Raw genomic sequence first — 14,314 nt, forward strand, 5'->3', positions numbered from 1 at the left:
AATGCTAGAAACGTAGGTTTGCCTTTCCTTAATCTTTCTTCCAAGATAAGTCGTAAGGTCAGTATTGCCTCACGTGTTCCAACATTTCTACGGAATCCCAGCTGATCTTCCCCGAGGTCGGCTTCTACCAGTTTTTCCATTCGTCTGTAAAGAATTCGCGTTAGTATTTTGCAGCTGTGACTTATTAAACTGATAGTTCGGTAATTTTCACATCTGTCAACACCTGCTTTCTTTGGGATTGGAATTATTATATTCTTCTTGAAGTCTGAGGGTATTTCGCCTGTCTCATACATCGTGCTCACCAGATGGTAGAGTTTTGTCATGACTGGCTCTCCCGAGGCCATCAGTAGTTCAAATGGAATGTTGTCTACTCCCGGGGCCTTGTTTCGACTCAGGTCTTTCAGTGCTCTGTCAAACTCTTCACGCAGTATCTTATCTCCCATTTCGTCTTCATCTACATCCTCTTCCATTTCCATAATATTGTCCTCAAGTACATCGCCCTTGTATAAACCCTCTATATACTCCTTCCACCTTTCTGCCTTCCGTTCTTTGCTTAGAACTGGGTTGCCATCTGAGCTCTTGATATTCATACAAGTGGTTCTCTTCTCTCCAAAGGTCTCTTTAATTTTCCTGTAGGCAGTATCTATCTTACCCCTAGTGAGACAAGCCTCTACATCCTTACATTTGTCCTCTAGCCATCCCTGCTTAGCCATTTTGCACTTCCTGTCGATATCATTTTTGAGACGTTTGTATTCCTTTTTGCCTGCTTCATTTACTGCATTTTTATATTTTCTCCTTTCATCAATTAAATTCAATACTTCTTCTGTTACCCAAGGATTTCTACTAGGCCTCGTCTTTTTACCTACTTGATCCTCTGCTGCCTTCACTACTTCATTCCTCAAAGCTACCCATTCTTCTGCTACTGTATTTCTTTCCCCCATTCCTGTCAATTGTTCCCTTATGCTCTCCCTGAAACTCTCTACAACCTCTGGTTCTTTCAGTTTATCCAGGTACCATCTCCTTAAATTCCCACCTTTTTGCAGTTTCTTCAGTTTCAATCTGCAGTTCATAACCAATAGATTGTGGTCAGAATCCACATCTGCCACTGGAAATGTCTTACAATTTAAAACCTGCTTCCTAAATCTCTGTCTTACCATTATATAATCTATCTGAAACCTTTTAGTATCTCCAGGATTCTTCCAGGAATACAACCTTCTTTTATGATTCTTGAACCAAGTGTTGGCTATGATTAAGTTATGCTCTGTGCAAAATTCTACAAGGCGTCTTCCTCTTTCATTCCTTCCCCCCAATCCATATTCACCTACTATGTTTCCTTCTCTCCCTTTTCCTACTGACGAATTCCAGTCACCCATGACTATTAAATTTTCGTCTTCCTTCACTACCTGAATAATTTCTTTTATCTCGTCATACATTTCATCTATTTCTTCATCATCTGCAGAGGTAGTTGGCATATAAACTTGTACTACTGTAGTAGGCATGGGCTTTGTGTCTATCTTGGCCACAATAACGCGTTCACTATGCTGTTTGTAGTAGCTAACCCGCACTCCTATTTTTTTATTCATTATTAAACCTACTCCATTACCCCTATTTGATTTTGTATTTATAACCCTGTAATCACCTGACCAAAAGTCTTGTTCCTCCTGCCACCGAACTTCACTAATTCCCACTATATCTAACTTTAACCTATCTATTTCCTTTTTTAAATTTTCTAACCTACCTGCCCGATTAAGGGATCTGACATTCCACGCTCCGATCCGTAGAACGCCAGTTTTCTTTCTCCTGATAATTTCATCCTCTTGAGTAGTCCCCGCCCGGAGATCCGAATGGGGGACTATTTTACCTCCGGAATATTTTACCCAAGAGGACGCCATCATCATTTAATCATACAGTAGAGCTGCATGTCCTCGGGAAAAATTACGGCTGTAGTTTCCCCTTGCTTTCAGCCGTTCGCAGTACCAGCACAGCAAGGCCGTTTTGGTTAATGTTACAAGGCCAGATCAGTCAATCATCCAGACTGTTGCCCCTGCAACTACTGAAAAGGCTGCTGCCCCTCTTCAGGAACCACATGTTTGTCTGGCCTCTCAACAGATACCCATCCGTTGTGGTTGCACCTACGGTACGGCCGTCTGTATCGCTGAGGCACGCAAGCCTCCCCACCAACGGCAAGGTCCATGGTTCATGGGGGGGGGGGGGGGGGGGGGCTTTGAGAATGTGAGTTCATAATAGTACATTAAATGCACTACTAGTAAAGCATGATTACAGGAACATAACGGACCGTTCGCACAGTGTAACAGCCACTCGTTGTAGGTTTCCTCAATACGGGAGATGAGGTCGTCCCTGGCAACGCTGGCCTCAAGGATCAGCAATTGGCGCTCACCTGGGTGCAGCGCAACGTCGCCAGCTTCGGAGGAGACCCCGACCTGGTGACGCCGTTTGGACAGAGTGCTGGGGGCATGGCCGTCTCCTTCCACCTGGTCTCGCCTTTGTCGGCAGGTAGCTACGCTATGTCATTTGATTTGTTTTTTATCTTTCAACGATTCAATATTCTCTATCCTCTTCAAAATTCAAATTAAAATGTTTCTACATGCTACACTTTATAACAGTCAGTATTTAAATTTCCTTGAAGATATAAGGAGATGGGGCACTACGTATGAGAAAAGTTTCCAGTTACGGTAAGTTTCCAATACAAACACGTATGTCGTCATCAGTCATTCTTCAACCATTGCAATATAAAAGCCTCTTCCAGAATGCTAAATGGTTCAAACGGCTCTATGCACTATGGGACTTAACATCTGACGTCATCGGTCCCCTAGACTTAGGACTACTTAAACCTAAGGACATCACACACATCCATTCCCGAGGCAGGATTCGAACCTGCAACCGTAGCAGCCACGTGGTTCCGGACTGAAGCGCCTACAACCACTCGGCCACGGCGGCCGGCTGCGATTAGCAATCCAGCATAAAGTTCTACAATAAATAATGGAATACATTCTTCTCTCGTCCAATTTCGGTTGAAAAAAATGCAGAATTTGTTTTGGGACATCGTGGAATATTCTCACTTCAGCTCCTACAGTTTCGTGAAGTTCCTGTAGTTGACGGTGCTGTATGTAGCCTTCAAAATGGAGTTTGTAACGGAGGAACGTTCCAAGCAGAGAGCTGTCATCGGGTTTCTTTTGGCAGAACACCAGAGCATCGCAGATATTCATCGGCACTTGTAGAATGTCTACGGAGACCCGGCATTAATAAAGCACGGTGAGTCGTTGGGTGATGCCTCTGTCGTCATCGCAACAAGGTCGCGCAGACCTGTCCGGTCTCTCGCGTGCCGGCCAGCCGCACGCACTTGTGACTCTTGCAGTGTTGAGAAGGGGGAGGGGGGGGGACACTCCCAGTCGAAGTGATCCACGGACCACAATCAAACACCTCGATGCACAAATGGACTCAAAGGTGTGTGCACGCTGGGTTCCTCGCTAACTACACACCATCCGACCTCCTCTGTTTGACCTAATAAAGGATGCTCTCCGGGAAAAGCAGTACGTGGATGATGGGGAGGTTATTTATGCAGCAAGAGTGGTACCATGTGTACGTATAAGTCCACCCAGTAAGGTGGCGTAAGGACGTCGCACTGGACGGAAATTATTTTGAAAAATAAGATTTTGTAGCCAGTATGGTACATTGAAATTCTGAATAGAACCAACCTGCTTCCAGAAAGAAAGTCTTGCATTACTTACTGAACGCCCCTAGTATTTCCCCTCCTTGCTATAGCATTCTCTTACTAAGAGCTTACACTTACGGTTTTATTGTTTGCTGGCGTCTCTCCTTCACCTTCCGTCAAGTCGACGTCAGTCTAGATTCTTGATAGCCTGGATAGCTCAGTCAGTTAGTACAATGCCAGTGAAAGACAAGGTCCTGCGTTCGAATCCCTGAGTCGCACGCAGTTATGATTTGTAAAGGGTTTCAACAGTGTTTCTTATTTCGATTATTTCAACTTTAATCGAATCATAGTTCAGTAAATCTGGTCAGTGCTCCATGACATCATACTCGTGATCGCTACGTCCTCTACCACTGACTTTCCTCTCACTAATTTACACGTGTTTTGTTCCTTTCAGTTATTCAAAACACTCGTTTCCTCTGCCCCTTTGGCGTCTCTCAGTTTATGAATGGCCTCCACAATGAATTGGAACTCCACAATGTTAAAAAGGAATCTACACACTATTTAAAGACATTCGTTTTAGGTTCATTAAAACTCTGTTCTCAAATAAGACAGGGTTTTCAAGGATAGCAGCTGGTATATACTTATGTGATTAGGAATACAACAATCAAACAAGAATTAGGGCTTAAAAAAGAATGAACAGGTCAAGGAGTATAGAAACACAGAGGTCATCTCACAAGAAAATGTGAAAATTGAATGTCTAAAATTGTAATGAATCCTCCAGCAACAGGGAAAAGGTCAATATATAGGAAGAGGAGAAGAGATCAAATAATAAGTAACCACGAACAACAGATGCACTGAGAACCAATCAGGCATATACCTGATAAACGAGGAAACAAGAAGGGATGAAGAATAAGATATTAAATTTCCCGAATGAACTCAAGCCAATTTATTCTCTTCTTTGTTTCTTTTACCGTTCATGTGCTCGATATTTTCAGTTGTTATATACAAGAATTAGAAGGATTGATCTATACCTCGTTGTTAATATTCACTCTTTTAATTTCAGATAATTAGCACACTGACGGAAAAAATCACAACATCAAAAAATAATTAATGTAGTCTAATGAAATTTCGGGAATAAATTTGTTAGGTAACATATTTAAGTGATTAACATTGCAAGTTAATGTAAGCGGAACGTAATACATTGCAAATGTGAAATGCTGGTACATAAATAACCTGTGTAACCGCCAGAATGCAAGCATGCAAACGTGTATGCGTTATGTTGCACAGGTGGCAGATGTCAGTTTGTGAGATGGAGTTCCACGCCTGCTGCACTTGGTCGACAATACTGGGACGATTAATGCTCATCAAGTTTCCTTACAATAGGAATGTGTATGCACTCAACGACTGTGATAAGACTTTCAAAATGATGGAGCACAGCAATCAGTCGTCCTCTCATTTCAGGTCTTGTTAAGCAAATCTAGATTTCGGCTAGTGCCTAGCCACTATCAATCCACTACTTCATAGTTTCAATGCATGTCCTAGTACGTCAGTCCCCTGTTGTTCGGGCTTCTGTCACAGTTCGTTCCTTCAAGATTAGTCTTTAGATATACTTGCAAACAGTTATTTCCTGTGCCGTCCGTATCCTGACAGCCACAGCTTCAAGAGGAGTTTGAAGGGACACTGGTTCACTACATACTAAGTTCAGGACATAAACATAAACTCCAAATGGTTCAAATGGCTCGGAGCACTATGGGACTCAACATCTTAGGTCATAAGTCCCCTAGAACTTAGAACTACTTAAACCTAACTAACCTAAGGACATCACACACACCCATGCCCGAGGCAGGATACGAACCTGCGACCGTAGCAGTCCCGCGGTTCCGGACTGCAGCGCCAGAACCGCTAGACCACCGCGGCCGGCCACAAACTCCACCTGACTATTATATTCGCTATGGTTCTTGTAATATCCCCTGTAGCCGAGAAGGGCAGGGGTCTGCATTGCCGGGAACCAGGTTTCCTGGAGGGCAATGCAGAAAGCAGGTGTAAGACTTAACAGTTGCCATAGCTCAGCTAGGTAATAGAAAAAACCACCGCAATTCCACTGGAGGATGACGTGATCGTGAGACTGGGAAGGCATGAAACACTCAATGAGGCAGTCTACGCCTCAGGGTCACCTGCTGCCACCAACTTATATGCTGAACATGTTATATCCATTGTGTCTGAGGGTCCGGCGAGATCTAGGTCCTCAGACGCAGAGCTTGTAGGCAGCGGTGGTGTGGGTGCCATCGCAATTCCCTTGCTCCTGGGGGTCTTCTTTCTGATTTCTCTCGCTGATCCTTGGGTTTCTCTGGCTGGGAGGGCTTCACTGATCCTGTCTCCGGGACTGAAGGTGATCGTAAAACTCTACAACCAGCTGCTTTTGGGCACTTCAGCCAGTGGCAGTTGTCATCTTTCCCACTAGCTGAAACCTGGGAAGGGAGTGACCCAAGGGACCCCTTACTAGTGAGAGGAGCTGAAGAAGACAGAGGTAGGTGGTGTGGGAGCAACATAGAGGGAAGTTTCCCCTACTACCAAGAGGGCAGATCTAGTCTTCCAGCTCTCAGAGCAGACTGGAACTCGGGAAACTGATGAGGCTACAACAGTTCTCATAGTGGCGGCAGAAGAGGAGGTCATAGCCACAGGATGTAGGCATTCAAATTTCGGTCCAGGGTCTTGAATTCCATGATTTTCCTTTCTCGCTGTAAAATCCTGCAATCTGGTGAGCAAGGGGAATGAATCCAGAATGAGATTTTCACTCTGCAGCGGAGTGTGCACTGATATGAAACTTCCTGGCAGATTAAAACTGTGTGCCGGACCGAGACTCGAACTCGGGACCTTTGCCTTTCGCGGGCAAGTGCTCTACCAACTGAGATACCCGAGCACGACTCACGCCCCATCCTCACAGCTTTACTTCTGCCAATACCTCGTCTCCTACTTGTCCGCGAAAAGCAAAGGTCCCGAGTATGAGTCTCGGTCCGGCACACAGTTTTAATCTGCCAGGAAGTTTCAAGGGGAATTATGCTTTCCGCAGTTGACACAGGCGCATGGAGTACTGGGATGGGATGGACGTGCACAATCTCGACCTGCGATGCTGTAAGTACAGCGCGAAGACATATGGCCGAACTTCCAGCATTTAAAGCACCACATTGGGGAGGGATATAGGGCTTTACATCACAGCGGTAGACCATCACCTTGACCTTCTCGGGTAATGTGTCCCCCTCAAAGCCCAAGATGAAGGCACCGATGGCAACCTGAATATTCTTCGGGCGCTGATGGATGCGCCAGACGAAATGAACTCCTCGCCGCTCTAAGCTGGCGCGCAGCTCGTCGTCAAACTGCAAAAGAAGGTCCCTATGGAATATAATATCCTGGATCATATTTAAGCTCTTATGAAGCGTAATGGTAATTGAAACATCCCTCAGCTTGTCACAAGCGAGGAAGCCGTTTTTATCAAGACTGACTCTGAACGAATTTTGGACAAGCCTTCCACCTTCCCAAACTTGTCCTCCAAATGCTCTACAAAAAACTGAGGCTTCATCGAAACAAAGGAGTCCCCATCAGTTTTCATACATATGAGGTACCGGGGCAAATAAGGTTCGCTGCCATCCTTAGCCTGGCATTCCTTTCAGGGTGTGGCCAGAGAGGGGGACGATTTAGGATCATACTTCCTTGCATTGTACTGAGACTTGGAACGCTTAGAGACTGCTGGCGTTTGATCACCAGCAAGTGATGATGTGGTACGCTTCATCGCGCGTCATACGCCCTGATGCCACCCGCTCCGACCAGGGACCCACCCCACAGGCGCCACCCAGCCACACCAAAGGCCACCTGTCAGGATGTGTATTGTCGGGAGTCCCGATGACCCAGGGTGACGGGCATCTACGCCTTGGCATATGTGGGGAGTTAACAGCGCAGGCATCAGCAAAGCGATCCCAGTGTAGTCAGGAGGCTACAACCAACAAGGTACATGGCAGCCTCACCACAGTGGACTGGCTACCATACTGGATACGAGGTGTAAAGAATTCCATGGTCCTCGTCGGCGCAGAAAACGACACTGCATAGTGGGTGAAGGAAAACGCACCCAGAAAGGTGTCCTCACTCAAGAGATGGAGGATGAGCGGGACTGCAATGCCATGACGAGAAAGTGGGCTAAAGATCTCAATGTGCGATGAACACAATGGACCTTTTAAGGCACCCTTCCCGAATTGGCTCGCTCTTCGGGGAAATTTTGAAAAATGTAGATCAAACCCTACAGGGGACCATCACATAAAGGCTGAAAGGTGTGAGACTCCTTTTAGTCGCCTCTTACGACAGGCAGGAACCCCTCAGGCCTATTCTAACCCCCGGGCCCACAGGGGTGGTGGTCATCCGGAGTATGGTCTTCTTGTGGCCATACATTCTCATGACCATCGCTGATAGCAGTCATGTTCAGAGGCTCTGCAACATCGAAGAAGGAACATCCAGCTTCACGTAGCCCCATTACACATCCCCATTCAACTTCAGTGAGGTGTTGATAGTGGTTCCTTTGTCACCTTAAAGACATTCTTGACTACCGCGACCAGTCTCAAAGGTAACCAATGTTCATGAATGTTACAGTGAGTATTTAAAGCAAACCCGATTTGCATCCTCATAGTGGCGTTTCTTGCGCCCCTCTTATGCGACTGGCGCAAAATCTGAATAGATATCATCTATCAGATCTAGAAACAGGCCTACCAAGTTTCGTTTTTGCCTCACAACTCCTTTTTGGTGCTACGATTTTTTTATCCGTCTTTCTATATCATGTTCGCGACAATGTAGTTAGTTTTCACCTCTACTCGCATTTCATTTCTTTTGAACCCATCTATTATTTATTAAAATAATTTTTTGCAGACAAACGAAACAGAAGAATGATGCCACTAATATAAAGCGATATACACTCCTGGAAATTGAAATAAGAACACCGTGAATTCATTGTCCAAGGAAGGGGAAACTTTATTGACACATTCCTGGGGTCAGATACATCACATGATCATACTGACAGAACCACAGGCACATAGACACAGGCAACAGAGCATGCACATTGTCGGCACTAGTACAGTGTATATCCACCTTTCGCAGCAATGCAGGCTGCTATTCTCCCATGGAGACGATCGTAGAGATGCTGGATGTAGTCCTGTGGAACGGCTTGCCATGCCATTTCCACCTGGCGCCTCAGTTGGACCAGCGTTCGTGCTGGACGTGGACACCGCGTGAGACGACGCTTCATCCAGTCCCAAACATGCTCAATGGAGGACAGATCCGGAGATCTTGCTGGCCAGGGTAGTTGACTTACACCTTCTAGAGCACGTTGGGTGGCACGGGATACATGCAGACGTGCATTGTCCTGTTGGAACAGCAAGTTCCCTTGCCGGTCTAGGAATGGTAGAACGATGGGTTCGATGACGGTTTGGATGTACTGTGCGCTATTCAGTGTCCCCTCGACGATCACCAGTGGTGTACGGCCAGTGTAGGAGATCGCTCCCCACACCATGATGCCGGGTGTTGGCCCTTTGTGTCTCGGTCGTATGCAGTCCTGATTGTGGCGCTCACCTGCACGGCGCCAAACACGCATACGACCATCATTGGCACCAAGGCAGAAGCGACTCTCATCGCTGAAGACGACACGTCTCCATTCGTCCCTCCATTCACGCCTGTCGCGACACCACTGGAGGCGGGCTGCACGATGTTGGGGCGTGAGCGGAAGACGGCCTAACGGTGTGCGGGACCGTAGCCCAGCTTCATGGAGACGGTTGCGAATGGTCCTCGCCGATACCCCAGGAGCAACAGTGTCCCTAATTTGATGGGAAGTGGCGGTGCGGTCCCCTACGGCACTGCGTAGGATCCTACGGTCTTGGCGTGCATCCGTGCGTCGCTGCGGTCCGGTCCCAGGTCGACGGGCACGTGCACCTTCCGCCGACCACTGGCGACAACATCGATGTACTGTGGAGACCTCACGCCCCACGTGTTGAGCAATTCGGCGGTACGTCCACCCGGCCTCCCGCATGCCCACTATACGCCCTCGCTCAAAGTCCGTCAACTGCACATACGGTTCACGTCCACGCTGTCGCGGCATGCTACCAGTGTTAAAGACTGCGATGGAGCTTCGTATGCCACGGCAAACTGGCTGACACTGACGGCGGCGGTGCACAAATGCTGCGCAGCTAGCGCCATTCGACGGCCAACACCGCGGTTCCTGGTGTGTCCGCTGTGCCGTGCGTGTGATCATTGCTTGTACAGCCCTCTCGCAGTGTCCGGAGCAAGTATGGTGGGTCTGACACATCGGTGTCAATGTGTTCTTTTTTCCATTTCCAGGAGTGTATATCAGATTCATGGAGTCGTACTCTATCGTTTCAGTATAATGTTTTAGAATCCTGTTCAAAGTAGAGGGTAAAACATTATGTAAAGTGGATTAGACTTGTGTAATGCGTTTCCAGCTATACATTAACCGCTACTCTGAGTTGGAGATGCCGAATCTCTACTAGTGGAAAAACGACGAAAAATTTGAAGAAAAGCCCACGCAAATTAATTGCACAGGTTGTACACTCCTGGAAATTGAAATAAGAACACCGTGAATTCATTGTCCCAGGAAGGGGAAACTTTATTGACACATTCCTGGGGTCAGATACATCGCATGATCACACTGACAGAACCACAGGCACATAGACACAGGCAACAGAGCATGCACAATGTCGGCACTAGTACAGTGTGTATCCACCTTTCGCAGCAATGCAGGCTGCTGTTCTCCCATGGAGACGATCGTAGAGATGCTGGATGTAGTCCTGTGGAACGGTTTGCCATGCCATTTCCACCTGGCGCCTCAGTTGGACCAGCGTTCGTGCTGGACGTGCACACCGCGTGAGACGACGCTTCATCCAGTCCCAAACATGCTCAATGGGGGACAGATCCGGAGATCTTGCTGGCCAGGGTAGTTGACTTACACCTTCTAGAGCACGTTGAGTGGCACGGGATACATGCTGACGTGCATTGTCCTGTTGGAACAGCAAGTTCCCTTGACGGTCTAGGAATGGTAGAACGATGGGTTCGATGACGGTTAGGATGTACCGTGCACTATTCAGTGTCCCCTCGACGATCACCAGTGGTGTACGGCCAGTGTAGGAGATCGCTCCCCACACCATGATGCCGGGTGTTGGCCCTGTGTGCCTCGGTCGTATGCAGTCCTGATTGTGGCGCTCACCTGCACGGCGCCAAACACGCATACGACCATCATTGGCACCAAGGCAGAAGCGACTCTCATCGCTGAAGACGACACGTCTCCATTCGTCCCTCCATTCACGCCTGTCGCGACACCACTGGAGGCGGGCTGCACGATGTTGGGGCGTGAGCGGAAGACGGCCTAACGGTGTGCGGGACCGTAGCCCAGCTTCATGGAGACGGTTGCGAATGGTCCTCGCCGATACCCCAGGAGCAACAGTGTCCCTAATTTGCTGGGAAGTGGCGGTGCGGTCCCCTACGGCACTGCGTAGGATCCTACGGTCTTAGCGTGCATCCGTGCGTCGCTGCGGTCCGGTCCCAGGTCGACCGGCACGTGCACCTTCCGCCGACCACTGGCGACAACATCGATGTACTGTGGAGACCTCACGCCCCACGTGTTGAGCAATTCGGCGGTACGTCCACCCGGCCTCCCGCATGCCCACTATACGCCCTCGCTCAAAGTCCGTCAACTGCACATACGGTTCACGTCCACGCTGTCGCGGCATGCTACCTGTGTTAAAGACTGCGATGGAGCTCTGTATGCCACGGCAAACTGGCTGACACTGACGGCGGCGGTGCACAAATGCTGCGCAGCTAGCGCCATTCGACGGCCAACACCGCGGTTCCTGGTGTGTCCGCTGTGCCGTGCGTGTGATCATTGCTTGTACAGCCCTCTCGCAGTGTCCGGAGCAAGTGTGATGGGTCTGACACACCGGTGTCAATGTGTTCTTTTTTCCATTTCCAGGCGTGTATATATTATATGATCATATTATCGCGATCATACATCTGTAGACATATTGTCTTGGTCAATAATTTCATCATGTTTCATAGCCTTCCCTGCGTATAAAACCGCCTGCAGTCGTGTCTGAAAGTGTCGGATGTCATCCTTGGAGATATGGTTGTACGCTGCTACCAACAGTTGTTGTAGATAACTAAATGATGTTGCTAGTAATGCAATGCAACTTCATAACGAACTACAGATGCTCAGTGGGGAATGAGTCGGGAAACTGCGCTATCAGAGGATCTGCTAAATACCTGGGATAGCGTGTTGGTTAAAAGGAGACATATTTGCACGGGCCTATTTCTGTTCAAAAAGCAAATCTCCTTCACGTTAGAGAAACGGAAAAAGAAAGGGCTGAACTATTGTCGGGATAGTTCCACAATATTGAGTCTTTATTCACCAAACTGCACAGGTAAACCAGGGAGGGAAAATTTTCTCCGCCTGTATTTTGCCGGATAAGGGAGGCAGGTGATACGCCTGAATATCTAAGATCAAACAACATTGTGGCTATTTCCTAGGCTTCATTCGAAATATCTTCACAATGTCTCATGGAGCGACTGCACTGACACTCTTCATTGTGACCTGTCCGTCAAACAGCAACGTTTCACTCAGATGACTCCTTGCTGGCCATGGTTTTGACCATATCCCTTTCCTCTTATCATTGTCAAACTCTCAATTAACGAGGAAACTTGCTATTGCGCGCAAAGGCGACGTAATCTGTTCCTTGGTCACTCCAACCTAACAATGCTATACGACATTAGACGTGGCTAAGGCTGTAACACGCGATGGTTTAAATAGTCATTGTGGAATTCCAACTACCCATTTACTACGAAGAGCTGCAGCTACAGCGAGAGATGTGTGGGATAAAGGATGGTAGGAGTCATCCAGAGTTAGGGACAGGATCTATTGCAAGAAATCCTTTCACTACCATTCGTCCCTTGCATAACAATTTTCGATGTCCATGATGCATCAGAACCGCCAGCGCACGCCTAAGGTTCAGTAACGGCAGCTTCAAGAAACTTCCGCATGACATAAGTTTTACAATCGATTTACTTAAAGACTAGGTGTGTAATTACACAACTAAAAAATTTAAGTGTCTATCCTTGGGTTTTAAAGTATATTTGTTTTGAGCATGTGATGGTGGAGACTAGGCATATTTTCTTTTCCACCCTTTGTACAGTTCTACTGTTAATATTTTCTTCGATTACACAAGTGTTCTGTTGTGAAATATACTAAAACCAAACTGTCTGCTGCTAACTTAATATCTTTAGCAGAAGAACTACAGTGGGTGGTCGAACGATATTTGCATATTCCGCACTAAATAGCTGTTCTGAAAGTTTCTCGATAGGCGTATTTCTTCACATTTAACCAGAGTTAGCGTTTTCAGCAATTCTGTTGCAAACTCTCGCGAGACAGACAAACATGTGACCGTTCAAGCTTTTCGTCAAGCAAGCATATATACAGGGTGAGTCACCTAACATTACCACTGGATATATTTCGTAAACCACATCAAATACTGACGAATCGATTCCACAGACCGAACGTGAGGAGAGGGGCTAGTGTAATTTGTTAATACAAACCATAAAAAAATGCACGGAAGTATGTTTTTTAACACAAACCTACGTTTTTTTTTAAATGGAACCCCGTTAGTTTTGTTAGCACATCTGAACATATAAACAAATACGTAATCAGTGCCGTTTGTTGCATTGTAAAATGTTAATTACATCCGGAGATATTGTAACCTAAACTTGACGCTTGAGTACCACTCCTCCGCTGTTCGATCGTGTGTATCGGAGAGCACCGAATTACGTAGGGATCCAAAGGGAACGGTGATGGACGTTAGGAACAGAAGAGACTGGAACAGCACATTACGTCCACATGCTAACACCTTTTTATTGGTCTTTTTCACTGACGCACATGTACACTACCATGAGGGGTGAGGGACACGTACACACGCGGTTTCCGTTTTCAATTACGGAGTGGAATAGAGTGTGTCCCGACATGTCAGGCCAATAGATGTTCAATGTGGTGGCCATCATTTGCTGCACACAATTGCAATCTCTGGCGTAATGAATGTCGTACACGCCGCAGTACATCTGCTGTAATGTCGCCGCAGGCTGCCACAATACGTTGTTTCATATCCTCTGGGGTTGTAGACACATCACGGTACACATTATCCTTTAACGTACCCCACAGAAAGAAGTCCAGAGGTGTTAGATCAGGAGAACGGGCTGGCCAATTTATGCGTCCTCCACGTCCTATGAAACGCCCGTCGAACATCCTGTCAAGGGTCAGCCTAATGTTAATTGCGGAATGTGCAGTTGCACCATCATGCTGATACCACATACGTCGACGCGTTTCCAGTGGGACATTTTCGAGCAACGTTGGCAGATCATTCTGTAGAAACGCGATGTATGTTGCAGCTGTTTGTTACAACACGCAACTGAACGTCGGAGGTTTCAAGCGTCAACTTAGGTTACAATATCTCCGGATGTAATTAACATTTTACAATGCAACAAACGGCACTGATTACGTATTTGTTTATATGTTCAGATGTGCTAACAAAACTAGCGTGGTTCCATTTAAAAAAA

General features: G+C 47.0%; 1 protein-coding gene across 1 annotated transcript in view; it reads left to right on the forward strand.

The window, feature by feature from the left end:
* Window positions 1-14,314, forward strand: part of LOC126176374 (venom carboxylesterase-6-like) — a 51,607-nt gene that overhangs the window by 17,389 nt on the left and 19,904 nt on the right. Inside the window, exon 3 of the mRNA XM_049923530.1 lies at window positions 2,329-2,514. Coding sequence (XP_049779487.1) covers window positions 2,329-2,514 — 186 coding nt within the window. The remainder of the gene's footprint in view (window positions 1-2,328; window positions 2,515-14,314) is intronic.

Source organism: Schistocerca cancellata, chromosome 3 (genome assembly GCF_023864275.1).
Source record: "Schistocerca cancellata isolate TAMUIC-IGC-003103 chromosome 3, iqSchCanc2.1, whole genome shotgun sequence".
Classification (NCBI taxonomy): Eukaryota; Metazoa; Arthropoda; class Insecta; order Orthoptera; family Acrididae; genus Schistocerca; species Schistocerca cancellata.